Source organism: Chelonia mydas, chromosome 19 (assembly GCF_015237465.2).
Source record: "Chelonia mydas isolate rCheMyd1 chromosome 19, rCheMyd1.pri.v2, whole genome shotgun sequence".
Lineage (NCBI taxonomy): Eukaryota > Metazoa > Chordata > Testudines > Cheloniidae > Chelonia > Chelonia mydas.
In genome coordinates this window covers 12,027,138-12,054,897 of record NC_051259.2, presented here as the reverse complement: position 1 = coordinate 12,054,897, position 27,760 = coordinate 12,027,138, and the positions used below count along the sequence as shown (strand labels likewise).

Below are 27,760 nucleotides of genomic sequence, written 5' to 3'. Positions count from 1 at the left end.
AGTTTGGCTGCTGCTGCGGACAGCCCCAGATCTAACTCCCTAGAAAGCACGACCGGTTCCTCGTTCCACCAGGGCTGACCACACGCTCTGCAACAGACATGGGGCAGTTTGGCCCTGTACACGCCAGCTGCCAGACTGTGCAGGTGGGGCTGCTGGCGAGATGAGATTGACATAACGCTGCTGACGCAAGTCACTGTCTTGGTAAAGAAGCAGCTAGATTGTATTGTTGGAATTAAGTCAGAATTGGCTTCTATTCCCTGATTACTAATGATCTGCATTTCTATGGCCCTTTTCATCTAAGGAGCTCAAAGGGCTTTACAAACATTCATGAACATATTGAGCCTTACCCACCCCATGAATTGGACAAGTCTCATTACAGCTCGGGAAACAGCTGTGCAGAGAGATTAGGACACAGGTTTTTAAAGATCTTTAAGCGTTGCTGCACGCCGTGGTGCTCTGCCTGAGTCAGGTGCAGGGACGTGCACGAGGGGGGGCAAACAGGGGCACCCCCCCAAAACTCCTCTGGGGCTTGGGCAGGGAGAGTGAGTTCCTCCAGCCGGGCAGCCCTGGGGCTGCAGCAGGGAGATATCCGTTGCCAGAGGGGCGGGAAGTGGGTGAGCCAGCTCCACCACCCCTGGGCAGTGGGGGAAGGGAGGAGAGACAGCTCCTCCAGCTGCGGGGCACAGAAAGCGCCCCTCCAAAAATGGACATATTTTTATTCCTGTGCACACCCCTGGTTAGGTGCCTAAACCGCACTGGGAGATGGGCTCCTAAATCACTCAGATGTTGCAACACTGAGCACAGTAACTCCTAAAGACCTTTAAAAATCTGGGCCTAAGCGACTTGCAGGTCAGTATCAGAGCTGGAAACAGAACCCAGGTCTCCCAGAGCCCCTCTGATGCCCCAGTCATCAGCTCTTGAAAAGAAAATATGGGTCAAATTCGGCAGCCGTCACTCAGGTAAAACGTCAATGGACTTTTGCTTGAGAAAACACTGCAAGATTTGGTCCTCTCTGATTTTGAGCTACACATTGTCCCTCTAAAAACAGCGAGCCAGGTCTCGGGCTGGTACAAATCAACCTAATTCCATTGCAGTCTGAGGATGAGGGCCAATCGTCCTTTGGAGGGGCATGGGCCCCACAGGATGTCGGCCCAGCCGTATCTACTAGCTCAGCAATCAAGTTGGCTGCTCACCTTTTTGAGTGGAGTCCATTGGCGAAGGCTGATTCATAGAGCGTGATCCCCTTCTCCCGAGACAGAGTCAGCTGCCCTCCCAGCTCATCCAAGATCACTCCAGCGTGGATGGCTGCCTTGCAGAGAACCGAGGTCTGGAGGGGGCATGGAGGTGGCGAATGAAAGGGAGATAGAGAGAAAACCCCAATAAGAGAGCCCAGCCTGGGCTCCAGTTGGGAATGGGGCAATTCCATGGGTCAGAGAGTGTCTGGCCTCACTCACAGTGGTGTAAACCTGAAGTGACACTATTGATTTTGGTGGAGCTTTTCCAGATTTACACCGGTGTAACCAAGACCAGAGTCTGGCTCACAAAGACTGTGATCTCTGCTTTATAAAGACTTTGGCCCAATTCTGATCTCACACCAGTGCCATCGGGCGTAGCCACACTGGAGCGACACCAGGATCAGGCCCTTTATTTTTTGAAGTGAATTTCGCTCTGGCACAAAGTGTGGTGGAAACAGCAGCCCTGGACTTTCCAGAGCTCCGTTTCCCCATGGATTAGACCCAGCAGGTGCATGCTATCCCACATTGCCCCTGCCAATGGGCTTGACCTGGAGGGAATTCACCCTTCAGGAGCCCGTTCAACTCTTGGCCTCCCTGCTGAGACTGCCAACAAGATATGGATTAGGGCAGCTGTGCCTGTGACTCGCTTTCCCTACAGCCGCCACTCAGGGCCGGTCTCTTTGCAAGGAGCGCTGAGGTTGGTACTCACGTCTCGGTAGCCCTGCTTCGCGTTTCCCCATATGTCACCCGCGACACCCTTGCAGCCCGCTGGGCAGAAAACACTGAAACACAGGACAAAGGAGAACCCTGGATGAAGTTCTGACCTCTCAGCTCTTCTCCAGGCACCTGGGCTTCCCTTCATCCCCGATGACCCTGGGGCTTGGAGATTTATTCCTTCCCCGTTATTTTCATTTAGCAAAGTTGGATCTGATGGAAGGTGCACAGCCCTCTATGCTCAGAACAGACAGAGCAGTGCAAGCTTGTCCAACCAGCATCTGGGATATTCGGTGCCCTTAGCCCAGGCATTCTTGCCCTCTCCTCTGAGGCTACCAGGAAGGGGGAGCATGGTGGTAGATTGTGTGATGTACATGGGGAAGTCAAGTCAGACCCATCAGGTTCATCCCATGAGCGGCATCCCCTGGTCCTGGAAAGATCTGGGCCAAACCTGCAAACCATTTCCCATCAAATGTTTGTGCCAACTGGGGCTCACTCCCCGCAAATATCCTAATGATCAAGTTCCCCGGCAGAAACAAGGACCACCCGAGTGAATGTCAATGGACTGTTCCTAGAAAGCGAATGGTGAAGTTGTAATTGTGTGTATTTGCACCAGAAACCTGACTCTGTTACTTTCCTCCTGTTGGGTCACTACAGGATTACTACAAATTATTACTACAAATTATTCACCTATGCAATGAATCCATTGGTGAGTGGCTAATAACCATGAATAATCTGCACTAATGGCACCTTTCATTGGATGATCTCATAGTGCTTTATAACTAGTGATTACAAAGCCTGACAATCCCCCGGGGAGGCAGATACTACCCCAATTTAGGGGGGAAACTGAGGCACACACAGGGGAAGTGAATTGCTCAAGGCCATTCAGTGAGTCAGTGGCAGAGAACCCCGGAATCTGGCTTCCTAAGGCCTAACTATATTATGGAAATTTGCATCAGTGTAAGTGCATCAGTGCAGTTACATCAGTGCCGATTGTCACATTCTCCAGATTTCCCCTGCCTGATGTCAGTGGAGTTACTCTGTGGATGGGTTTGGTTTATTCTCAGATAATAGACTCCCCATTGGAAACCGCTTACCTGATTTGTTCCTGGTGGTAATGGGTCCCCTTATCCAAACAGGAAATCAGATCTAAAAGACAGATAGACAGAGAATTCCAGTGGCCTCCCCCATCTCCCATACCCAGAGGCAGACTGCTTTGCTGTTTGTTTCTCGGAGACACCGGCTTGACACTGATGCAATCCAGGGAGTGCAATGAGTCACTCCTGATTTACACCCGTCTGAGCAACAGCAGATTCACACCCATCAATAAAGCCCTTGTTTGTATTGTAAACCCCTCTTGCTCAGCATGGTCTCACAGTGGCCTATGCTGCATCCTGCCCATGTTATACCCACACGGTAATGCCATGTTATACCACCATTATCACCCCAACAGTCATTCACAAAGGGCCATGTTCTGACTTCCCATTGACTTCAAAATGGTCTCAGCTTCAGTCACCTTAGGCTGGAGTTTATCTCCCTACTTAGATTGTCGGCTCTCTGGGGCAGCAGTTTGGTTCTGTGTTTGTACAGCACCCAGAGACTGGCTGGGTCCACGACAGGGGCTCTGTGTGTGGCGTTCAGTGATCGCTCAGGCCCAGATCCTCAAAGGTTCTTACGCGCCTCACTCCCATCAAAAGTGTTTCCTTGAATGAAAAATGAATCAAGCCTCATAACCCCTCCGGCGAGTATCATTATTCCCATATTATAGATGGGGAAACTGAGGCACTGATCTGTGACTGGCCAAAATTTACACCGCTAATCTGTGGCAGAGCCGGAGATAGGAGGGAGGAGTCCTGACCCACAGGCCCTGCTCTAACCATCAACGGACACTGCCTTCCACAGATATAGGCAATGTTTAGCAGCCAAATGGGAATGGGACCATGCTGAATAATGCAAGGAACTGTGGCATATTCCCTAGGGAAGCCACAGGGATACCCAAACTGTTATTCTTTGGCTCTTCTAAAGGACATTACACACCGCAATCCAATGTCTGTGGATTCCCAGCAGCCCAGCCCAACCCACCCACACTCACCATTCCTCCAGAAACCACAGAGGACGGTGGAAAACAGAAGGTGACTCATGGATCTTTGTGGCATACACCCAGCGACTGATGTGCAAGCCCCTCAGGGTCAGACGCCAGCTGCAGATGCTGATCGGTGCCTAAGTCAGAATGTAGGGCCCCGAATCTCCTTTGCACTAAGGCCCCGTCGCATCTCTCAGGGCAGCATGAGGGGTCGTTAAGTGAGAGCATAGGTGCCCGGTGCCCACTTTACGGCCCCTTTATACCGCCAGCATGGAGCTAAGGGGCTTTAGTGTACATACGAATCAGACACTGTGTGAATGTGTGTATACACCATACGCACATACCTACACACTCACATGCATCAAATCCACAGAGTGTGGCAGGATAGAAAGGATTAGCCAGCATTGACTTTGGGATGGCTGCATTATTCACAAGTGACAAAGGCACGAATCACGCCCAGCCTCCCAAATGATGGCTGGTAAAAGCTTGTCACAACACCCCGCCGGCTGGATTCTGCACATGCCCCTAGGCTACAGGAAAGGTTCTAGCAGGGGGGTTCCATAGGCCACTGGCGGACCGTGGGGCATTTCCTGATGTGTTGTCTGGTTACATGGCACTGCCTTCCTCACTTCCGGCTACTAAACGGCATGGAGAGATGGAGCCGTTCAGTATTTTCCTAAACCAACTTTGCCACAGAAGCAGCCGGCGAGTCTGAGATCCCCGACGGGAGGGGAAGCGACCTGCGTGCGTGTGAATGGAAGGGGAGGTGGGTGTCCCGATCGGAAACATCCAGGAGACAATCTCTGCAGTCTGTGCAAAATCTGGAGAATTCCTGGGGCACAGAAAATCCACATTAGCATTTGAGACTCAAAAATTGTTTTTACTGCTCTCTAGTGGGTGATCCTTGCCCTGTCTGGGGCAGTCATGATGTTTTTGAGGCAAATTCCATATCTTTGGAAGGGAAGGAGATTTTTCTGTGACTCTGGGGTTTTTTTATGGCAGCTGTTTGAGGCTGTTAAGGTTTGGGATGGTAGAATAGAAGTCCCAGGGAGACGGACCAGTGGGCAGAGTGCAGGGGAGGTGGTCAAAAGTGAATGATCACCTGGATAGCACCACCACATATGTGGTTGTGATAGGGTGAGCCCCCCTTGCTGTCCCTCCACTGGCAGCCAAACGGTTAATGGGAGGGTGAAGGCTCAATTAGGCCACAGGATGGCACCTGGAGAGTGGGGGAACCAATTCCTTATCAGGCCCAGCTGAGTTTCTGTAAAGGGAGGAGTTCTGTACAGAGAGTGAGGGTAGGGAGTAAGTTCAGCTGCCCAGCCCAGGGGAAGAGCTGCTCTTGGGATCTGCTCCTGAGATGGAAACACTGACCCCAAGCCAGGAGAGATCTGGTGAAACCAGAGGCAAGGAGTGAACCCCGGCAGGGAGCCTAGTTAAAAGGGCAGGACTTGGATTTCCAGGGGGAAAGCCCTGGGAGGAACTGCTTGCTACCTGAGCTGGACAGGATTTTGCGGAGCCTGGAAAGGGGCTGAGGAAAAGGGCCTGAAGGCAGGCCCAGGTCAGAAGAAGCCTGGGAAGCAGCAAGGGAGCAGCAGGAGCATACCTTGACTGCTCACGCTGGAGCCCCGCCAGAGGAAGCTACAAGGGATAAGGACTATTGGAAGCCCTGAGACACAAGGCCCAGCATCAGGGGCTGCTGACACAAGTTTATTGAACTATTTATTAGTGGGACTTTATATCCCCCTGGAAGCGGGGTGGGGTGGGAAAGGTGACCTGGCTGGAGGATTGAGTCACAAGAAGCAGACCACCGCAGGGCTGGGTGGCTGTCTGCTGGGGCACCAGGAGTGGGGAGCCAGCTACAGCAGGAGGGGGCATGCTAGTGGTGGGTCCCCTCTTCCACAGTGGTATTTTGTATGGTGTTATCTATGTGATAAAGTGCATTTAGCACACACCACTGCTCACTTGGCCTGCTTTCTGACCAGCTCCCCGGGCTGTATTTTAACATGCCAAACCACCTAGCAGTTAACAGATCCCAACTGGAGTTTTAAATCCACATACTGCAGACATGTTTCCTCCTCTCCTAAATGTGGAATCCCTCCCCTTTCTCCACCACCGCCCCCTCCAAATTACACCGGCTCAAGGCCCAGGCTGGGTGAGATTCAGTCCTGAGCCAGGTTTAAGGTCTGTCACAGCCCTGCAGTTCTGGGACTGGGAGATTTGTACCTGTGACATTCCATTCCGTATTCCTTATGAAAATATGCTTATGATATGGTTATGACATAACATGGCTCATGTAAGATGTCATTGGAAAGGTTATGATTTACTGAATGTGATTATCCAATTTGTATGCATGTATCATTTCTGTATCTAAAGTTAGAAATATGGACTATGTAACAATTACATCTGAGTGCGTATTGGGAAGACGCCCACCAGAGGAAAGGCCATCCTATTCCGATTCGATGGGCCATTAGGAGGAACAACAAGACTGTGAAGATACTAATCTCTTTCCCTCCTGGGAGGTGTCCTGGGACAGAGCTGTGACACTACTAGGTCAGGTGGTCTTGTCACCTCAGACTGAACATTATCTGGGATGTCTTGTAACTTTCCACTGAAAGAGAAGATGGGTCAAGTTTGGGAAACAAAGGATTCCCGCCTTGTGTAAATCGTATTTAAGGGTGGGGAGGAAGACAAACTAGACTCTCCTCTTCTGCCTCAGGGCTTCCAAGAAGAAAGACTGTTGAAAGTACCTGAAGGGACAAAGAAACCAACCTGAAGGGAAAGGCAGGGGTGAGTCCAGACTGAGACAGGGTCCAGTCTGTAAGAAAAATAACTGGAACTCAGAGCTACAGAAACTCGCATCCTGCCTAAATTCAAGATTTAGGGAGAGAAATTACTATTTGTAACCAATTTCTTTAGTGAAACAAGCTTAGTTTGTGTGTTTGGTTTAATTTGCTTAGTAATCTGCTTTGTTCTGTCTGTTATCTCTTGTATTCACTTAAAATCTACCTTTTGTAGTTAATAAACGTATTTCTTGTTTATAATATAACCCAGTTTTTGCAATTCATAATGGGGAGTGGACCGGGGGGGAGGAAGAGGCTGTGCGTACCTTCTTCCACATTGAGAGAGGAGGTGGATTTCATAACATACCTTTTGGGTCTGCGCTCCAAGGGAGGTGGACACCTGAGTGCTGGGGCAAATCCCTTGAGCTGAGTCTTCCCAGAGCTGATCTCAGTGTCTGTGTCTTTCTGCAGCTGGGTGTGGCCCTGCCTGTGTCTGTGCTGGAGGAGGCTTAAGAGCCTGGCTCAGCAAGACAGGTGAAAAGGGTGCCCAGGCTGGCAGAACAGGCAGGCTCAGCGGTGTCCCAGCCCATCAGGTAGCATCTTATGGGGGACAACCTCTCACGATACCATCAGAAAGGATTCAAAAGGGGAGATTCCCATGTTTCTCATGGGGCCCCAGCACTCAGTTCTAGCCCTGGGAGGCCCTGAAGTACCATATTTTTAAATTGTCACATTATTGTGTCTAGAAAAGTGAATGCATATCCTTTTTTAAAAAGATGTCTGTTTATTGTAATTGTTCTCTCCTTCTGAACCCTGCACTGGTTAATGGATGGTAACGAAGACACCTGGCTTTGAGGGTGGAAATTGATGTGTAGTCCAACATAATTTTACAAAGCTCTTTAAGTGAGATCCCGGCAATATTTTTTCTGTAATGTGTGTCGTGGATACAGAACTCATGATGGTGGGGGGGGGGCGTGGTATAAAGGGTTAATTGGCATGAGCCCGGAACAACTTGCACAGCTTGATCACAGGGTCAGCATGTATGTGTCCAGGGGAAGCTGTGTGAATAAGGGAATTTTTGATTTGCTGGCAATTCTGAAAAATGGGGGGGGGGGAGGGGGGGTAATAGTTTCAGGTCCAAATCCTGCTGTCAGCCCAAACGTGGTTATAACAGCAACATGAAAGCCCTGGGGATAGGGAGACGGCGTCATTTGGGGACCTCTGAGCCCTTTGTCCCTAATTATCCCACTCAGGAGAAGGACTAGAGCATAGATGTTGTGAGGGATCCTCTTGGCCTACCCACCCCTGCTTTGCCAGGAGCATCCACACAGAGCTGGGCTTGGTGGTGTGCTGGTGGGGGAAGGATCCGCCAGCACGGACTCCTGGCTGGGGGCCCTTCTGTCCCCATGGAGATGGGGCTGGATCTGTGTGGTGCCACTTGTGTCCTGTCCCTTCCCCCGCTCCCCAGGACCAGCAGTCCCCTGCTTTTCACTCCATGCTGTGGCTGGACAGTGCCTTGTACCTGGGTGCTGGCTGGTCGCGTAGGAGAGCAGGAAGCCGCGCCCTGAGCGGTGAGTGGTGCTGTTGAACTGGACGGTCACTGAGCTGGAGTTCATCACCAGAGGTGTGGGGTTTGAATTCCCGCAGTACGGACCTGTGGAGGGAGAAGAGGTCCCTGAGTGACATACACAGAAACATGGGGGAATTTTCCTCCTCCGCTGGTGCCAATACCGGGAGAGATGGGCAGAGACCTTTGTCTCCTCGGGCAAAGGGCTCTGCCGCCCCTGTTCTGAACCACAGTCATCGGGCTCTTTACCAGCTTTTGCACACTGACCATGGCCATGATCCGTCACGTGTCTGCTTTGCCTCCCCATCACCAACGTCCACGAGCCAAAATCTGAATCACCAGCTTGCACCCACCACTGCGACCTTTTGGGGGAGGGCGGATAGAACGGGGCCCAGATCAGACCTAGCCACGGCTATGAAAGAGGAGAGGAAGATGCTCCAAGCACGCAAGGAGAAGGCAACAGAGTGGGCGAGGGAAACTGGGCTAGAGGTGGGCCTGGGCAAAGCTAGTGAGAAGAGATTAGAAGAGAGATGCAAACAGGAAAGGGAGCTGTGCAGGTGATGTGGGAGGAGGAGGAGGGATCAGACCATGACGTGGTCCAGGTGGCAGAAACAGGAGATTATTCTGGCAGCAGGACTGGAGGGGAGCAAGGTGTGGGTATGTGTCACCAGCAGATAAAGAACAGAAGAGGGAGGGATTTAAACATGTTCCAAAGCAACCTCAGCTTTTCTCCTGGCATTTCAGCTCAGGGCTGCAGTAATTGGGATGAGGAGAGCAGTTCTGTTATTACTACTGCTCCGAAAACCCATAGCGCCTCCCCAAAGATCCCTGCCAAGCCGGTCCCTATTCCTCGTACTTCAAACCCAATTCTGCTGCCCCCAAAGACCATCGCAAATCTCCCCTTGACTTGAGCGGGAGCCGGGATGAGCCCTTAACAAAAAGACCGAAGGGCTGATTTCAGCCAAGACACATTCTAGAAGAATGTCTCCCCTGTAGGATGCTGGCCACGTTCAGTGGGGAAATGCTGGCTCGCTCGCCGCGTGGGAGGCCGGCTGCAGTGTCACTGCTGAGCAATACGGGCTGGCCCAGATGGCCAGACGCTTTCTGCAGCGCTGAGTCTGCTTCCGAAGGGGCGGCCAAGCACAGCAGCAAAGTGAGCAGACACCCAGCAGAGTCCTCTCTGCTACGGATTATTGTAGGGTGCCCTATGCATTCCTAATGGGGCCACCCCATTCCCCTTCCCTACATCTACTTTTCACCCCACTCCATCCTCAAGGCCCCTTTCGCTGAGAGACTGAACAGGTCTTATACCTTCCTCCGCAGCAGCTGGAGCTCGGCTACTGTCAGACCCTGGATCCGGGACAAAACGGAACTGCCAGAAGCGATCAGACCCGATGTCTCATTTTCGAGCCCTTCAGCATCATAGACCACAGGGGTGCTGTGAGTCATGCACAATGCTGCTTCTCCCTGCCCCATTCAGGGACACTCTGCTGCAGCCACACACGTCGGCTGGAGGTGAAGGCTCCTTCCTGCCAGTGCGCAGCTATAACGGTATCATTAGCAACAGGACCTTTCCTCCTGTAGGATCCCAGAGGGCTTCCTGTGGTGCTTATGTCCAGGAATCACTTTGCCCACCACTGAAATGCAGCCACCTCTGAGATGAAAGATGGCAGCTCTTTAACACTGCACAGTAGTGCTAAGCAGTTTAGGATGGGAACTGATAGATACTGGGGTTGGTGCTGCTCCTGGCAGCTTAGGGCCTGTAAATGTACTGCAAGGGGTCAGGGGAGAATCCCCCCAGAGCAGGAGCACAGTAGGGAGGATATCAATGGCCCTACACTGCCCATTTCTCATGTGACACTGGGGTGGGGCCTGGGGCAGGATGGGACTACACATCCTACGGAGAAGCACAATGCAGACTATGGAAATTCTAGGCTGTGGCCTGTGTTGTTTGAAAATTAGGCCTTTAAAGGACCTCGTGCCCTACTGAGAGGAAAGGGGAGTTTACACCTCTCACCAAACTCTTGTTTCAGGCCAAGGATACATTTACGCCAGGGATAGTTGTACTGCTGGTAAGCACAGCTGCTTCCGCTTTAATCCAGTGAGTGCGGGTAACACTAGCAGAGAAGACTTGAGTGGCTAGCACACGTTGCTACCTCGGACAAGCCCACCAGTGACTGGGTGGGTACTTGGGTGCTGGCCAAGGCTTAGTCTGTGCAATTGCATCTACACTGCTAATTGTTATGTGCGCTAGCTAGATTAAAGCCAGTGTGGCTATGCTTAACAAACCCCTGCTATACATACACCTTCATTTGGGGTGTAGATGGTCCCTTAGACCAGTGGCTCTCAACCTTTCCAGACTACTGTACCCCTTTCAAGAGTCTGATTTGTCTTGCATACCCCAAGTTTCACCTCACTTAAACAACTTGCTTACAAAATAAGACATAAAAATACAGAAGTGTCACAGTGCACTATTACTGACAAATTGCTGACTTTCTCATTTTGACCATTCAGACACTCCCTGGGTTATGCAAGACCTGATTTACGCAAATCCGCGCTTACGGAAAAAGTTCGTTTTTTTGGCGTAATAGTCGGGTATACGTTTCCGACTTATGCAAAATTCGAGTTACGCAAGGCATTCCGGAACGATTGCGTAAGTCGGGGAGCGTCTGTATAATTATAAAATAAATCAATTGGAATATAAATATTGTACTTACATTGCAGCGTATAGTATACAGAGCAGTATAAACAAATCGTCGTCTGTATGAAATTTTACTTTGTACTGATTTTGCTAGTGCCTTTTTATGTAGCCTGTTGGAAAACAAGGCAAATCTCTAGATGAGTTGATGTCCCCCCTGGAAGACCTCTGCATACCCCCGGGGTACACGTACCCCTGGTTAAGAAGCACTGCCTTAGACAATGCTTTCTCTGGAAAAGTTTCCTTCACAACCATAAGGGCTAGAAATTTACAGCCAGACCCTGAGCTAGTGTGAATCAGTGTAGCGGCTTTGACATCAGTGGAACTAGACTGGTTGACACTCGCTGAAGATCTGGCCTTCACTTTTTTTTTAACTGAAGCCTTAAACGGGGCATAATTTGAATTGGGAGGGGGTGGGCGAGGGTGGGATCAGCAGAGCAGGAGTTTGTCTCGTCTGTCCTGAACTAAACAGAAGACCTCAAACTCACTTTGTTTCTGACCTGGCTGGAACCTCCCCATCTCTGAGATGAATGGCTGGTGCCACCGAGTTCTGTATCAGTGGGGAAAATGCCATTGCACTGGCAATCACTTCAAAGTGTGCGCTGAATCAGGCCAGCAACCCAGCCCATCTAACCAGGACAGGAGAATGGCAGGTTCCAGATCTCTCTCCAAGCAGCTTGGTGCCTGCTCGCTCCCAGAGCCAGAAAAATATCTGCACTCCTTTGGGCTTCTGGTATGCAAGGCAGCGGCAAGGCAAGACTCCCACAGGGTTCCCTGAATAATTTCTAATGAGGGCCTCTTCTGAATTACGTCATGTCTGGGGATCAGGAGACAGGCAATCCTAACGCTCAGCGCTTATCAGGCAGCTGTAATCGCTTGCTCCACGTACTGGATGGACACATGCACTGGCTGGGCTGCCCCAGTGTAAACTACTCTTCTTCACTGGAAGAAAAGTCCACCTCACAAATGCAAGCAGAACCAGTGGCTATTAATTTGGCTGATGGCCCTTAAGGATCAGGACAAGACTAAGGGGGCATCTGTTTAGGCTCCCTGTCCCTCACCTTCCTCTTTGCACAAACCAGACCCAGCAAATAAACCCTTTAGGCCTCAAACCATTTACTCCCAATGAATTTGCCTGCGCCGTCTCCCTGATTAAAACTTCAGCGTAAGCAGCTGATGGTGCCGGTCAGATGTCCTATGGCAGGGGTGGCCAACCTGAGCCTGAGAAGGAGCCAGAATTTACCACTGTACATTGCCAAAGAGCCACAGTAATTGTCAAGAGCCCCACATCAGCTCCCCCACCCCACTCCCAGCACCTCCCGCCCACTGGCAGCCCCGCCAATCAGCGCCTCCCCCTCCCTCCCCGCACCTCCCGATCAGCTGTTCTGTGGTGTGCAGGAGGATCTGGGGGAAAGGGGGAGGAGCGAGGGCATGGCAGGCTCAGGGGAGGGGGCGGGAAAGGGTGGAGTGGGGGCAAGGCCTGTGGCAGAGCCAGGGGTGGAGCAGTGAGCACCCCCCGGCACACTGGAAAGTTGGTGCCTGTAGCTCCAGCCCCGGAGTCGGTGCCTACACAAGGAGCTGCATATTAACTTCAGAAGAGCCGCATGGGGCTCCGGAGCCACAGGTTGGCCACCCCTGGCCTATGGGAAGAACCTGTCCTGTCCCTCTGGTTCCTAGTGGGGCACGTTCCCACATCCTCAAACCACCGTCACTGTTCTTCCCTTGACCGCTTTTGCAAACAGTCTCGGTAGAGAGGCCAGGGGCTGGATGGGCCATTCTGCTCTACTCTGTCTATTGTACCACCCGTCACCGTGGTATCTGGGCACTGTCCAGAAATGCCTGGAGCCTCAGGACTAGCAGCGTGCCATGGTCCATGAACTCCCTCCACCCTCTGGGGTGGTCTCCCAAGGGCAGGGTGGAGGAGGCCCCGTGGCAGGGTGTCTGTCCTGCCCCTGGTCTGCGGGTGGAGGACGTCACTCCCCCAACTTGCCCCAGCCCTGTGTTCAGTGAAGAGTACACCACAGGGCCCAGTTCTCCTCTCCCGGACGCCAGGCGGGAGCATGAACCAGGAGTAGCTCTGCGGAAATCCCTGGGCCTGACTCTGACCTCACGCAGCCTTTACACCAGAGTAACTCTGTTTATTTCGGTGAATGGCTCCTGATTTGCTGCATTGCAAGAGCAGAGCAGAATTGGGCCCATTATAGGACAGTTTGTTCAAATATTGCCTTTCCGCCAAGGTCCAGCCCACGCAGGACTCTCTTGCCAGATTTTGTGCTGCCCTCCCGTTCTGCCTTCTGGGCTTGCTTCCCGCAAGAGCCTCCAATGTGCTGACAACGCACAAAACCTTTTAAAGTGACAGTGCCCCGATAAAAATCTTAGGGCCAGATCTCGAGACTGGCCCGAGCACCCTGGCTCATTGCTGTGAGTGAGGGGTAAAAGCACAGGTGGGCTTTCTGCCACTTTCCCACCTCTCTCCTGATCCTTGTGGCTGCTGGGGGCCAAACCTCACTCAGTGCAAGTTGGAGCAGCCTCATGGCTGCTCTAACTCTCACTGGTGGGTAAGTGTTTTGGTGGCCAGGATTCATGGAGAACATCATACTCTGGCCCCACCCCTAGCATATCCCCTCCCTGACCCCAGCCCAACCAGTAACACCTCCAACACCAGGAAACCAAAGCAATCTCTGCACCAGCTGCAGATTCCTACACCGATCAGGGGTTGCTTTAAATCTCCTTTGTGCTGCTGGTCTGGTGCAAAAGAGGGTCAAAGATCCGTCCCTAGCATTTTAAATCCCTGGCCTCTCCTCTATTGCTGATCATAGAGCCAGTTTAAATAGTGAGGGTCAGAGCCACAGTGGGTGTAAGTTGGCCCAGCTCCACTAACTTCACTTACACTAGCTGAGGATCTGGGCCTAAGTCTGGAGGAAAGGCCTGGCAGGTGGGTGGAGAATGCGGCGACTGTGAGGCAATCTGAGAGAGTTTGCAGATGATGAAAGGGAACCACAGAGCTGGCAGACCCTTCCCACGCGGGGGAGGGGTCCAAAAATGAGACGTCATGCTCTAAAAAGGAGGTTAGTGGGACTCGGACTTGATGGTAAATAAAGAGCCAGGAAAGGTGATCTAGGCTTAAAGGTAGAGGTGAGTCCAAGCTGCTCAGATCAGGGTCTGTTCTGGTTCAAACCCATTACAGTGGACAGTGACCTTGTGTAAGTCACTTTACTGCTCTGTGCCTCGGTTTCCCCATCTATAAAAGAGGGAGATTAATATTGATCAGTGGTGGACACGGCTTAGTTCACGTTTAGAAAGTGGTTGGAGATCCTAGTGGAATGCCAAGGGTGGTTCTCTTCACAGCCTGTGTAACTGTGGCTAGATAATTTTTAACTACATTCACAGATCTCCTGGGCTGATGAGAGGCTGAAGCCCAGGGGAAGCATGACAAGTTTAGACCTAAGCACCTGACCCATTCTCTGTAGCTTGATTGGTCACTTCCTGCTGTATCTTCCCCCTCTCCCTTTCTTGCTGTGTTTAAAAAGAGCTCTGTGTAAGGGCAGAAGCTCGTCTCTCTCACCAACAGAGATTGGTCCAATAAAAGATATTCCCTCACCCACCTTGTCTCTCCAATATCCTGGGACCAAAACAGCTACAACAACACGGTGTATGCTACTCAAGAGACACTTGTGAACTGCTGGAGGAATTCTCTGCAACATGTGGCCCTGGCACTGGAACAAACCCTGGCAGTGCTCACATGGACAGAGGGTCCTTCAGCAAGGAACGTCACACCTCTCAAATACCATGGTGCTCATTCCAGGCGTTGGCCCTTGTAGCACTGAGGACAACAGGAAGGACAAAAGAGGACTCATGGACAGTGCAAGGGATTCAGTCAGGACTCCCGGGTTCTATTCCAGGCTCTGATACTGATTCACTGTGGAAGCTTGGGCAAGTCACATCCCCTTTCTGTGCCTCAGTTTCCCTGTCTGTACAATGAGGACAGAATTTATTTTCCCACCCCTTCCAAGATTGACACTTTTCTCCACAAGGTCTACAAGCCTTCATCCTTACCTCAAAGAAGCTATTCATAATTGCTCATTTAAAGGCAACCTGAGAGGGATTTTTTTTAAATGGGCTTGTGTCAAGTCTGGTTGTGCTGGATGTCTCAAGGATGTTTACAGTGAGAATGTGCATCTTAAATGAAATGGTGTCAGTCTTTAACAAAGGATTCCTTACTCCATAGAGTTCATTAGGCATTTGAGTTAAATAAGTAAGAACCAAAACAAACCATGGGACCTGTCCTGAGAGAATGAGAATGTGGGTGGCACCACTGAAGTCAGAGTTCTATTAAATTTACATCAGGTGAGGATCTGGCCCTAAGTTTTAAGCCATCTGGCTAAAAATCCCTTCCCCTCCAAATTGCTCAGCTTCCTCTATCCTGGCTCTTGTGATGTTGTCATTTTATGAGTTCTGCGGCCACCACAGAGTCTCAAAGGGCAGATATATTAAATTCCAATTTTAACAAGCAAAGGGAATGGTGGCGGGGCGGGGGTAACATGCTGTTCAGGACACCCAGAACTTTGAGCCACTGTGTTCTGTCTCTGCCTCAGCAAGAGAGAGCTTTGCTGGAGATTTGACTGTGTCAGCTCCCTGCCATGCCAGCCTGTCTTCCTCATCGGCAAACTCCTCGAGACTCTACCAGTCTTCACCTTGCCTTGCAGGGGCGCTCAAGTTCCCCAGAGACATCTCTCTGCAGCCATCTCCTGCAACACGCCCGTAAGTTATTAAATTTATTGCTCCTTTCAAGAGACAACGCACTGCAACTTGCTAATAAAATGGAGGGTTTGGCAAACACTCTTCTTTCAATTACAGCACTGGGTTGGTTGCTATTCAAAGTAAAACAAGTTCATTAAACAAAAGCCAGGTAACGATGCCAAGGAGAAGGCATAACAATAGTATTGTGTCCGGCCTGATAAGCGTTCGTGACACAATGTAGTGAACCACCTGGGGGCCTGTGGCCCCGGGGGGGGGGAGGAAATCAAACCCTGAAAATCTTCCAGACCTGCTTTATGCATCGTAGAGAAGCAAAAAAAAAAGAGAACCCAACTCCAATGCTGATTTCTTCTCAAAGGAGACAGATGCTCTGAGTACCAAGATCACCAACAGCTTCTCATAACGTCTCTTCTACTCCAGCAGCCTCCAATGCTCCAATTCCAGAGCACAAGCCTCCCACTTACTCTCTTGCCCAACAGCCATCCCTTCCAAATAGATTTCAACACCCCCTCTGCCCGCCTGACTCTCTTCCCACAGGCTCCGCTTTCCTGCTGAAAGCTGCCAAGTGTCACATGTCTCAATGGCAACAGTGCTTGGATTTTGAAACCACCGCTGGGTGGGGGGAAGAAAAAAAGCCCTGTTATTGCTTCCGTCTCCCCAGCCACAGTGGTCAGGGATGCAAGAGGCTAAAGCACAGCTCCCCAGCGCTGTTAGCAAAACCAGCCACGCTGCAAATAATCTGTGTCTGCACCTTGGTTACCCACACTAGCAGAGAGAACCATGTATTGTAACCAGTGATGAGCTGCCAAAATCTTAACAACTGGTTCCCTCCTCACCCCATGAGGGGGTCGTTGCCCACCCCCGCCCCCCGGGACTCCTGCCCCATCCAATCCCTCGCGGTCCTTGACGCCCCTCCCCCCCCCCGGACTCCTGTCCCATCCACCCCTCTCCCCTGTCCCCTGACTGCCCCCAGAACCGGGCAGGAGGGTCTCATGGGCCACCGTAGTGGGTGCCCAGCCCCCCCAAGAGTCAGAGGCACCTGCCAGGGGCGAGGTGGGGAGACCCAGCAGTGCTTACCTGGGGCAGCTCCCAGGAAGCATCTGGCAGGTCCCTCTGGCTCCTAGGGGTGGGGGAACGTAGCTGGGGGGGAGCAAAGGGAGCGGCCGCTCCCCCCACTGATGACATCAAAAGTGGTGCTGAAGCACCCACGGGGAAAATTTGGTGGGTGCAGAGCACCCACCGGCAGCTCCCCACCACACACCCAGCCCCAGCTCGCCTCACCTTCGCTCCGCCTCCTCCCCTGAATGCGCCGCCCCGCTCTGCTTCTCTGCGCCCCCCCCCCCCCCCGGCTTCCCGCGAATCAGCTGTTCGGCAGGAAGCCTGGGAGGGCTGAGAAGCAGACGGCGGCTTCGCGCTCTGGCCCAGGGAGGTTGCGGTTCCCTCCTCGCGCCCCCCCCCCCACCCCCCCCCCGGCCACAGCTCCCCTCCGCCTCCCTGGGCCTGAGTGTGAAGCTGCTGCCTGCTTCTCAGCCCGCCCCGGCTTCCCGCGCGAACAGCTGATTCGCGGGAAGCTGGGGGGGGGAGCAGAGAAGCAGAGTGGGGCAGCGCGTTCAGGGGAGGAGGCGGAGCGGAGGTGAGCTGGGGCCGGGAGCGGGGCGGGCAGCTGCCGGTGGGTGCTCAGCACCCACCAAATTTTCCCCTTGGGTGCTCCAGGGCTGGAGCACCCATGGAGTCGGCACCTAAGGTGCCACTTTGGGCTGATTAAATTTAGAAGCCCTTTTAGAACCGGTTGTCCCTCGCGGTTGTCCCTCGCGGAACAACTGGTTCTAACAGGGCTTCTAAATTTAACAATCGGTTCTAGCGAACCGGTGCGAACTGGCTCCCGCTCACCACTGGTTGTAACCCATTGGTTCATTGTGTTACGTCTTGCTCTGCTAGTGGCTGGTGTCCACACAGGAAGATAAGACCCTACTACTGCTACCAGCTAATAGTTACTACTTTAGCTCAAGTGAGAGTCGCCTGTTCCAGGTTCAGTCCCAGTTGCTGCCCTGTAGAGTGTGTGTGGGGAGTCACTGTGTCAGCACAATTCCAGTAGTCTACACAGGACCTATGGTAGCTGTTTATAAGAATTTAGGGCAGGCCAAAGGGACTTCAGTGAGCAAGGGACACACCCACCGTTGGTCTGTTCAAGCTGTAATTCAGAAGTGCTGCTGGATTCCTCGCCAATGCTAAGTTCTCGCCTCGCAGTATCCCTGAGCAATGCTTTCCAGCATCTCTGGTTGGCTAGCAGACTCCGTCCCATCTTGCTGGATGATGACCTGGTTTCAATTATACAGGCCTTCGTCACCCCCGGGTAGACTACAGCAATGCAATTAGTTGGGCTTGTAGCCATCAGCCCCTGGAGAAACTCCAGATAGTACCGAACGCTGCAGCCTGTCTCCTCGGCAACACTGGCTCCTGCATGCACATCAGACCCGGCCTCTGCTCTCTGCACTGGTTCCCCGTCCAATACCAAAGCTGAAGGTCTCAGTCCTTGTCTTCATGGTGCCTGGGCCCAGCACGTCTAGAAGAGGCTGAAGCTCCAGGATGGGCATTGTGGTCTGACAGCTCTGCTTCTCAGGAACAATGGGACTTCCTACCAGAAAGCTCATCCGGGCAGAAGACAAAGCCCTCTGCGGCAGCCGTCTGAGGCTGTGGAATGAACACTCAGCGGGACAAAGGGCCATCACAAACCTCCCGCTCCAGGTGCACTTCTGCAGCCTGCCTTTGCTAACACACACAGCAGCATGTAGATATAAATGTCCCTCCAAATCCCTACCTGAACAAAAGGCTCCACTGCAGACACGATTCCTCCCCTGGGGACCAGAGGCGGATTATGGTTTTGTGGGGCCCTAGGCCAGGGCAAGTGGGGGGCCCCTCCCCACCCCTTCCACCTGTGGTTCCCCCCGTCCCCCCAGCACTCCTGCCGGGGAGCAGGGTTGGGCACAGGGGGGCCCCAATTGGCCGGGGCCCCTGGGGATGGGCTCTGTTGGCCCAGTGAGAGAACGAACCACACACACAATAGATGTTAGTCCTGTCACTTAATGCAGGACTGGAAGATGCTCAGATACTACAGGGGTGAGGCTGGGAAAAGGACCCGACAAGAAGGAAAACCCAGGCTGTCTATCAAGCAAAGTGTCCTACGGGTGCGAGTGGCTAGATTGTGGGACAGCCTGTCATTGGGTAGCAGGTGCAAGCGCCATTGCTTGAGTCACTTAAACCTCAGGGCGACGCATTGGCCAATGCACTGCGGGGAACAACCCTGCCTGGTCTAGGCGGACGGACATGACGTGATGCTGGCCTGGGGGTGGGAGGCGAACATGAGGGATGCCTGACATGGAGACCTAATGAGCCAGTGTAAGTGCGATCAGAGTCTCTGGCCTTTTCGAGGCCCCTCCCCACTGATGTCAGCGGAGCTCAGCGCTTCGCAGGCTGGCTCTTGCCCTGTGTTAGCGGTGGATGGTGCCAGGGCAGAAGCCCGATCGGCAGAAGTACTGAGCACCGAGAACCACACCTGAAATCAATGGGAGCTGCAGGTGCTCAGCACCTCTGAAAATCAGGCCTGTACTGAGGAAGAGGACAAAATAATCATATTCGGGAGACCCCTGAGACAAGTCAATCTGACTCAATGGATCTGCACCTGGGATGGATTTGGCCCCTCCTGTTTTGGGCTGCATGAACCCCAGCAGTGGCTAAGTTTACTGGGGGAAGAGATCAATGCTCAGCACCCCCAGGGACACATGAGGAATTCTGATTAAAAGCCCGTGGGTGGGATAGAAACGAACCGTGTAACCTTCCCCTCCCCCCAAGCCCTCCCACGCTACAGATGAGTCACCCCAAATTTAGACTGTGCATCATTAAGACCTTGTGTCCCTAGGCGAGAGAAGAGCCTCCAGCTGTGTTTTGAAAACCCTGGCTCTGGCTCTCTAGGGATGGAAGGGTGGGGGGGGGGTCCTGTCTGGGGAAGATTCCCCTCCCCTCCACCATTCGGCCAGCCCTGTATTACAGCCAGATGGCGGCATATGACACATGCTGTACCAGATGTTCCGGCGTTACTGACGTGTTTGGCATGTGCCGATTCAGGCTAGAAAATCCGAGCTGCCCCAATACACAGGGCTGCTTCCTCCAGGCTGTCAATGCAGCCGAGTCAGCTAAACACCCCGCTCTCTCCTGCGTTACATCCGTTCTGCTGCGACAAGCAACCAGCAAGGTCATGACCACGGGGTCAGTAAATCAGACCCAGGAAGTTTAACCCTGCACAAAGCTAGCACCCAGCACTTTGTGTGTTGAGCTGGGGCAAGGAGGGCACCAGTAGCTAGATCAGGGTTTGTGACACAGCTCTGTTACTATTCTTCTATCAGTGACCTGTCTATCTTATGGTTTTCTCTCTCTATCAGCCGGTCGCTGTAGTAACTAGTGACTTTCCACAACCCTCCTGGGACTCAGGTGAATATTATCTTCCCAGTTATGCAGCTGGAGAAACTGAGGCACAGAGCGGAGCAGTGACTTGCCCTAAATGAGTCAGTGGAAGAGCTGGGAATAGACCCCAGGAACAACTGCTATAATCACTAAACATCAGAGGCCCCAATCCTCCAACCAGCTTCGGTTGTACGCTACATACGTCCACTTTTGACCAACCACCCCCAGCTCCAAATGCCCTTCCTTCAAGCTTTGGGGGAGTTTCGATCTGGGTCCAAACTTTGTGGCTCAGACTCCACTCACAAGGCAACAAGAGGCTGCAATATCCAGTCTAGCCAAGCTGCACTGAGCACAAGACCAGAGATGGGATGGGGGACAGAGGGGCTTTCAGTCATCTTTGCAGCCCCCAGATCCGGGAGCCAAACTATGAGGACTCAGACCACGAGTGTAAATCAGAGCAGCCTTAAGGCTGCTCTAATTTAGTCAGGGTGCTCATGGCCCCTGGGTCTCTCCCAGCAGCAGGGGATTGCCAGCTACAGGGATCCTCTAGCCTTGCCCACTTCTCCTGGATATGTTGCCTGCACTGCTACGGTGCAGCAGTTGGAGTTGGGCTGCAGGGCTGGCTCGCTATGTATGTATTGCTGTGATTCATCTGAAGTGGGGCCGATCACTAGCCAGAAACGACATCTGAGTCAGAGTGAGTGAATCCCACATCCTCATCCTGCTCAAACAGCACTTCCGAGAGGCCTCTGTTTTCCCAAGGACAGTGCCAGTGAGGAGAGCAGCGGGAGGGACTGGAAGCCCCTCTTTCAACCACAACACTGAGCTCGTCCTGTCCTCGGCCCCTCTCCCACTTTAAACCAACTTTTCCACAGGACTTCCCACCCTGCTGAGCCCCAAGGGGCCTTCCCAGCTGTGCCGGCAGAGGAAGGGAGCAGACCGGCAGAGGAAGGGAGCAGACCGTTGAGTTTAACCCTCTACAGTTCACAGTGAGCGATAATAACAGGGATGCCTGGGCCTGCTCCAGCATGTTGGGATGAATGGTGGGATCAAAATGCATGAATCAGGGCCCAAATCCTGCCAGGTGCTGAGCACCCCCAGCTCCTGCACAAGTCAATGGGAGTTCATTGGTATTAATGTGGCATCCTGGCTCCGTGTGTTGTGTCCCCCTCTAGTGGCTGGTATACATGTAGGAGAAGAGTCTACTACTGCTAGTAATTAGGCAGAAGCTAATCCCTCAGTTCAAATGGTAGCAGCTCAGGCTTTGGGTGAGGAGTTCCAGGGTCTATCCCTGTCGCTGACTTTTGTAAGAGTTTTGGCTGCTCAGCCACTTTGAAAATCAGGCCCTGCGCTTGTCAGTTGTCCAACTTCCTTTCATGCAGCATGGCCAGGTGCTAGATCTAAAGCTTTAGATGCCACTCTCGGGTCCTTCCGAGCCCTGCCCGTCTTTATCTGGTTTGTCAAAAGTGCCTATCGCCTTGCAATGTAAGCGCCAACTCTTGGGACCAAATTATTCCGGTCTCAGTGACGCCGTTCCCTTCCCTGGGGCTGCAGTGGCATAACGGCAGACTTTGGCCCTTGCTCTGTATGTCTCTATCCGCACCATGCGTTTGTATTAATTGTACCTAACTCTGAGCCTTCTGGGGGAGCATGCACATGAGTGAGAGTGTGTGTGTGTGAGCGAGTGGGGGGTATTTGTCTGAGTGTGCGTATATGTACGGGAGGCAGGTGGGGAGATGCACGTCTCTCGCACACTGCAGGATGAAGGCTGGTGCAGCAAGAGTGGACCAATTCTAAATAAACTGTTTCCAGTGCTTAGTCGCCTGGCAGACAAACTGCTAATCCTCCCTCCGCACAGAAACTTCGCTTAGGAGTCAAGCAAGGGTTGTCAACCCCCCCGGCTTCCTCACCCCCATCCCTTCCTCTAGCCAAGGCGAATGGGGTTGGCTGTTATTCTTATGAAGAGACAGTCACGTGGCAGCCCTCTTACTGGAATCTACAGCCACACACACAGTGTCTGGGAACCCGCCTGAGATGTAGCGTTAGCTGCCTCCTATGGGGAGCCCCTTGGATCACCTTGTGTGGTAGCACCAGAGTGACGGCTGGGCTGAGAACAGAAAAGGAGTCTGCGTGGGGTTTTAGGAATGGCAGCAATTGTGGCTGTGGCTACTAGAGCTGTAACCCGCACACCTCCTGGGTGTGGTGCTCTGTCCCCTCTAGTGGCACCAAGACCACGTAGAGATGAATGAGTCTGCTCTACAGCCTTAGCTGGGGCCACGTGGCTTTTAGCTCATGCAGTAGAGGCTCATGCATTTCGCTCCAGAGGACCCAGGTTCGATCCCGCCCACCGATGACTGGGGTCTGTCGGTGTTACACAGCTCTAAGGGCTGGAGTGCTCTGGCTGGCAGGCTGGTCAGCCGGAGGCAGGATCATTGGAGGGGCTCTCTGGTCTGTTCTTCATCGTGTGGGGCCAGATGTCCAAAGGAACCCAGGACACGAGAGCTCCCATCTCTCCCAGGAGTGATTACACTCTTCAGATCGGCTAGATGGTTCCCAATGGGGGCTGCCGGATGCTGAGCTCTACCGAAAACCCTGGCCCTCATGGCAGTGGTTATCTGCGGCTGGTGGGTAAGATCTACTGATGGACCACTCCCTCCCATTCTCTCAAACCTGCCCCCCACAGCGAACTGTGGCATTCTCTCTCCAGCTTGACGCTCTACCAGAAAGGTGACATGCTGATGCTCCATGGAGATCATCTGGTTTAGGAGCTCGGCGTGGAGGAGAGTTGGGATTATTAAGGTGGGAGCCCAATGAATTTCAAAGCGAGTTCACCAAGGAATGTTCCTCTGTGGCCAGCGATCACGTGGTCGCCAAGAGCTTTGTTGGTGGGATAATATGGCCAATGACGGACATAAACTGAATATCCAACCAGACCATCTTAAGGACCTAGCCAGAGATGGATTCGGGTTACTCTCCATCTGCAAAAGAGGCTACCTCCCTTTGCGATTTGCCATGATGGAGGGACAGTTCAGCACTGGCGGTGGGGAAGGCTGACTCAGCTAGATCTTCTCCTGCCCGTGGGACGACCCAGGTTGGATCCTAGCTTGCCCTGCTGTTGGCATCACAGCTCTTGCAAAGATAGGCTGCTCCCCAAGGCCGGAGCACGGTGGCGTGAAATCTCTCATTCCACACTGCTTGCCTCAGCTGTGTGGAGTTTGCCAGCTGTGTAATTTCCCACAGCAAACAAAACCAAACAATGCTGAGGAGACTGGAGCGAGAAGCTGCTCTCCTGTCCCAGCAGCAGGCATCCTGCCGCTCCGAGGCCCAGCTCCAGCAGAGCTTCCACAATTGGAAACCTCGGCAACCCGCTGAAGACGACACGCAGCCAGGAAAGCTTTGCTCCAGGCTAAAACTTGGTACAAAAGTCCCAGCCTGGGAGCAAGGCTCTGTTCATAGTGTTTGTGCCAGTCGGGAACAAGAGCCAGTGGGGTGAGCTATGTGGGCAAAAAAATCCAAGCAAAACTTACGCTTTTGTAACCAAAAAATGGCTTCAGTGCAAAGGCTACACTGGACACAAGCTGACCTACTGGGCCAAATTTTTTCTTGGTGTAAATTAGTGCCTCTCCAGCTCTATTAAGAGGAAACCAGTGATTGTAGCCCAGCGTTCCTGAGCAATCCTACAATAACAAACGGCAGTGTGGTGCAGCCTCGGCCTTCACGAGCAACCCTACAATAACAAACCGCAGCGTGGTGCAGCCTCAGCCTTCATGAGCAACCCTACAATAACAAACCGCAGTGTGGTGCAGCCTCAGCCTTCATGAGCAACCCTACAATAACAAACCGCAGCGTGGTGCAGCCTCTGCCTTCATGAGCAACCCTACTATAACAAACCAGTGTGCACGTGCATGAAAGAAAGGGAATTTTTAAAACTATCAGAAAGGAAACCAAATTCTATTTCAAGATATTACCAACAGATGGAAACAACCCATGTGAAATCGGGCACCCCCCACTCCAGAGAGAGGCCCTTGGGGAGCAATCGCTGCCCTTTGGCCCAATCCCTTTTGTTGGGTAGCTAGGTCAGGTCTTGCAAGACACATTAAAAATATACTGCCCACAACCCACATGCAGCAAATGGCTCCCTGATTTGTTACCATATATAGGCAGCGGGGAGTGGGTGATGACACCGGAGGCCAGGGAGGCTCCGTCCCAGGGGTGCCGCATACAGCCTGCGAAATGTCAGGAAAATGGCAAGCTCATTCCAATGGTTTAAAAAAACTAAATCTCTGTCTTCCTCCTGCTGCGAGTGTGTGAATCCACAGCCAGAGCCACCCTCGGCTACATGCAGTCTGCTGCCCTTGTAGCGGGGGGACAGCACGTGCGACTTTCTGCCACCTCTTTGCTCTCCCAATCAGTGGGGGGCCCCCAGCTGCTTTAACTCGTGGCCGCCTGCAGTGGCCCCCAAGGCCCATTGCAAAGGCTGGGGATTGCTGGAGCACCCTGCTCTCCTCCTGGCATGTCCCTGTGCTGGTGGCAGTGGGGTATGTGGCTTACAGCTGGTTTTCCTGGCTCCGTGCCACCAGGGAGATCCCCCCTTCATCAGAGGAATGCCCACTGCTGGGGCTCAAAGCAGCCTGGCCCAGGGCCAAGAATCTAGCCCACTGACTTTAAAGAGAAGCTTATGCCTCCCTCCCATGCGGGAATTTGGTGCTCTAGAAAGGGAGACCAGGCCCCTGTTGGGCTGACTATCCCCTTGCATTGCACCATATGTGGTCATTTACACCTGGGCAATCTGAGGTCATTTACACCTGCACCGGTCAGATTTATACTCACTTAGGATAGGTGGAAAAAACCCATAATGGACAGTTAAGAAATAACCTACCCAAAGCAGAAAACACTGCCCAACCTCTGGCCACTAATGACTGGCTTTGCCCTGAAGCAGCAGGGTTTATACCCGGTACACACTGTTTTTCTTTCCAATGCAGCTGTGGATTTCACAATTCTGCTCACCATTCTTGGCCGCAGTGAGATCTTGTGGCAGGGAGTTCCACTGGCCAATCATACGTAGCATGAAAAATGTATTTGTATGAAATGTGTTTGGTATTTTCATTATCACCATGTCCTCTATAAAAATGTGGGGCTGGGAAAGTGATGACCCCCACCTCCCCAGATACATCTCGGGCCATATTTACAGCATGTCGGGTCCTGAGCTCCACTTAAACTCTGGCTTTAAGTGGCACAGTGGGAGCTGAGCACTTGAAAATCTGGCCCTTATTTTGGTGCCTAATGGGACACTAAGCTCTAAGTCTGTCTATGGTACTTACGTGATTCCGTCACCACTGTAGCTGTGCACCTCACAATCTTCAATGTATTTACCCTCCTACCACCCCTAGTAGGCAGGACAGTATTACTTGCCCCACTGCACAGATGGCAAACCTAGGCCCAGAGACACTTGCCCCAGGTCTCACAAGAAGCCCATGGAAGAGGAAAGAGTTGAACCCAGGTCTCCAAGTCATAGTCTAGTCCCCTAACCACTGAACCATCCTTCCTATCCTCACACCCTGTTACTGTTGCCCTTTCAACTAGGAGAGCAGGCTGCCCCTGACGGTCGGGTCATGAATCTGGGACTTGGGAGACCTGGGTTCAGTCCCCACTCTGCTACAGATTCCGTGTGACCTTGGGTTAGTTACTTAGCCTCTCTGTGCCCCATCTGTGCAATGGGGATGATAGCATTGCCCTAGGCGCAGCGGTGAGGAGAAGTCCATTCAGGACTGGAAGGTGTTCAGATACTAGGTATGGGAGTTCACAGAAGTACCCGGGGGGGGGGGGAGAACTTGTGCTGGGGGAGGAGACAGAACACAAGGGATTTTTAAAAGAGCCAGAGCCAGGAGATGTAAAGCTTTAACTCCCATGTGGGTTGTGCCCATTAACGCTGGGAGCTCTGCAGCACCCCGGGACACCCAGGAGCGGCTTTAAGCACAGTCCGTGGTATTTCAGAGTAGGAAAGAACCCAGGCGGGATGAACTTTTTTGGCAGCAACAGGGCCCTTGGCAACCACATATGGTTCTAGCTCCTAAACATTTACTCGGCAGTTCACATGGAGTGAAGTGCATGATGCCAAGATAAACGGAGCCACAGAGGTGACCTGCAAAGGGAGAGAAGTTGAGTTTGTGCCCTGCTTTGCTCCTCTGGGCTGGAGAAAGGGCTGAAAGGGGGTCACCCCCCCGGCCCCTGCTTGTTCTTTACCTTGGAAATACTAATGGCTTTGAGGGATTTCATGTGCAGGCCCTGGGAATAACCTGTCCCTGCCTGGCTAGCTTCATCCCATGGCAGGAGCTGCTATATTAATGGCACTTCCCAGCTAGGAGCTCCAGCCCAGCGAGCGTCTGAGTCGCACAAAATGCAGCTCAACATTAATGACCCCTGCAAAATTGGGTAGCTGCCAGTACAAACAGGCAGCTACACTCTCTCTCCAGGCAGAGGAGCAGTATGTGTCCCCCGCACAAGGCGGTGGAGGAGATGGGTGTGTGAGGTGAGGACAATGGACGTGGGGTGCATCCCCTGTGGTGTTGCATGGGCCAGGGGAGAGACGGGGCAAGGCCCAAATATCTACTGCTGCAGGGCTCCTCCTATCCAACCCCCCGGCACGGTGACAGAGGCGATGGAAGACCCCTGGAGTTTACCCAACAATTGAGCTGCAGCAGCCTGTGCAGTGTGGCTCCAACGCTGGGCTGCTAAACTCGGGGCCGGATCCCCCACCTCCAACTTCAGAGCTGCCATCGAGGTTGCTGGGAGCTTGCACGAAGGGTGGTGTGACCTGGGGCAGCAAATCCAATGGGTCGCAGTCTCTCCTGGGGTAAACTGGAGCAGTTCCATGGAGGCCGATGAAGCTGCCCTGATTTACCCCAGTGGAGGACTGGGCCCCAACCCCTAACACAGGAGCCTGAACTACTTGCTACCAAATATTGAATAAAATACCATCCCGGGGATTTGTCCTTCCTCTGAACTCTCCCCGACAGGGCTAAATACACGGTGGGGGTGGGTGCGGAGAAGAAAGCCCTGGAGAATAGACTGTAGGAACAGTCCCGGCCCTGGGGATGGACTCAAGGATTTAAAAGGCATTTTCCGTCTCTGATTTCTATGGTTATTCAGAGACACATTTGATTTCCCTGCAGCGACCCTCTCCTGTGTCCCTTTGACGGAGCACAATGGGGCCCTCTCTTCGCTGTGCACTGAGCTTCCTGGCTGCTTGTCACTCAGCGCCTCTCTGTCGGGCAATTGCCTTCCGGCTTCAGGCTGTGCCACTCTGCGGTTAGCCCTCTTTCCTCTTGGCTCAGGGCTGGTCGGCTCCCCCTCCTATTGCCCAGGCAGCTTGTTGCGTGAGTGATCAGATATCAGACATCCCCCTGGCAGAGATTTCCAAAGGTTGTGCGGGGAGGGGGAAACAAAGATTTCTCTGCAGGCAGG

General features: G+C 52.8%; 1 protein-coding gene across 3 annotated transcripts in view; it reads right to left on the bottom strand.

Moving 5' to 3' along the window:
* Positions 1-27,760, bottom strand: part of LOC102937515 (discoidin, CUB and LCCL domain-containing protein 1) — a 63,095-nt gene that overhangs the window by 17,975 nt on the left and 17,360 nt on the right. For all 3 annotated transcript variants that reach the window (XM_037881559.2, XM_043532175.1, XM_037881560.2), the window contains exons 3-6: positions 8,338-8,469; positions 3,047-3,098; positions 1,945-2,017; positions 1,194-1,327 (exon numbers count right to left, since the gene is read on the bottom strand). In XM_037881559.2, the coding sequence (XP_037737487.1) occupies positions 1,194-1,327; positions 1,945-2,017; positions 3,047-3,098; positions 8,338-8,469 (391 nt within the window). The remainder of the gene's footprint in view (positions 1-1,193; positions 1,328-1,944; positions 2,018-3,046; positions 3,099-8,337; positions 8,470-27,760) is intronic.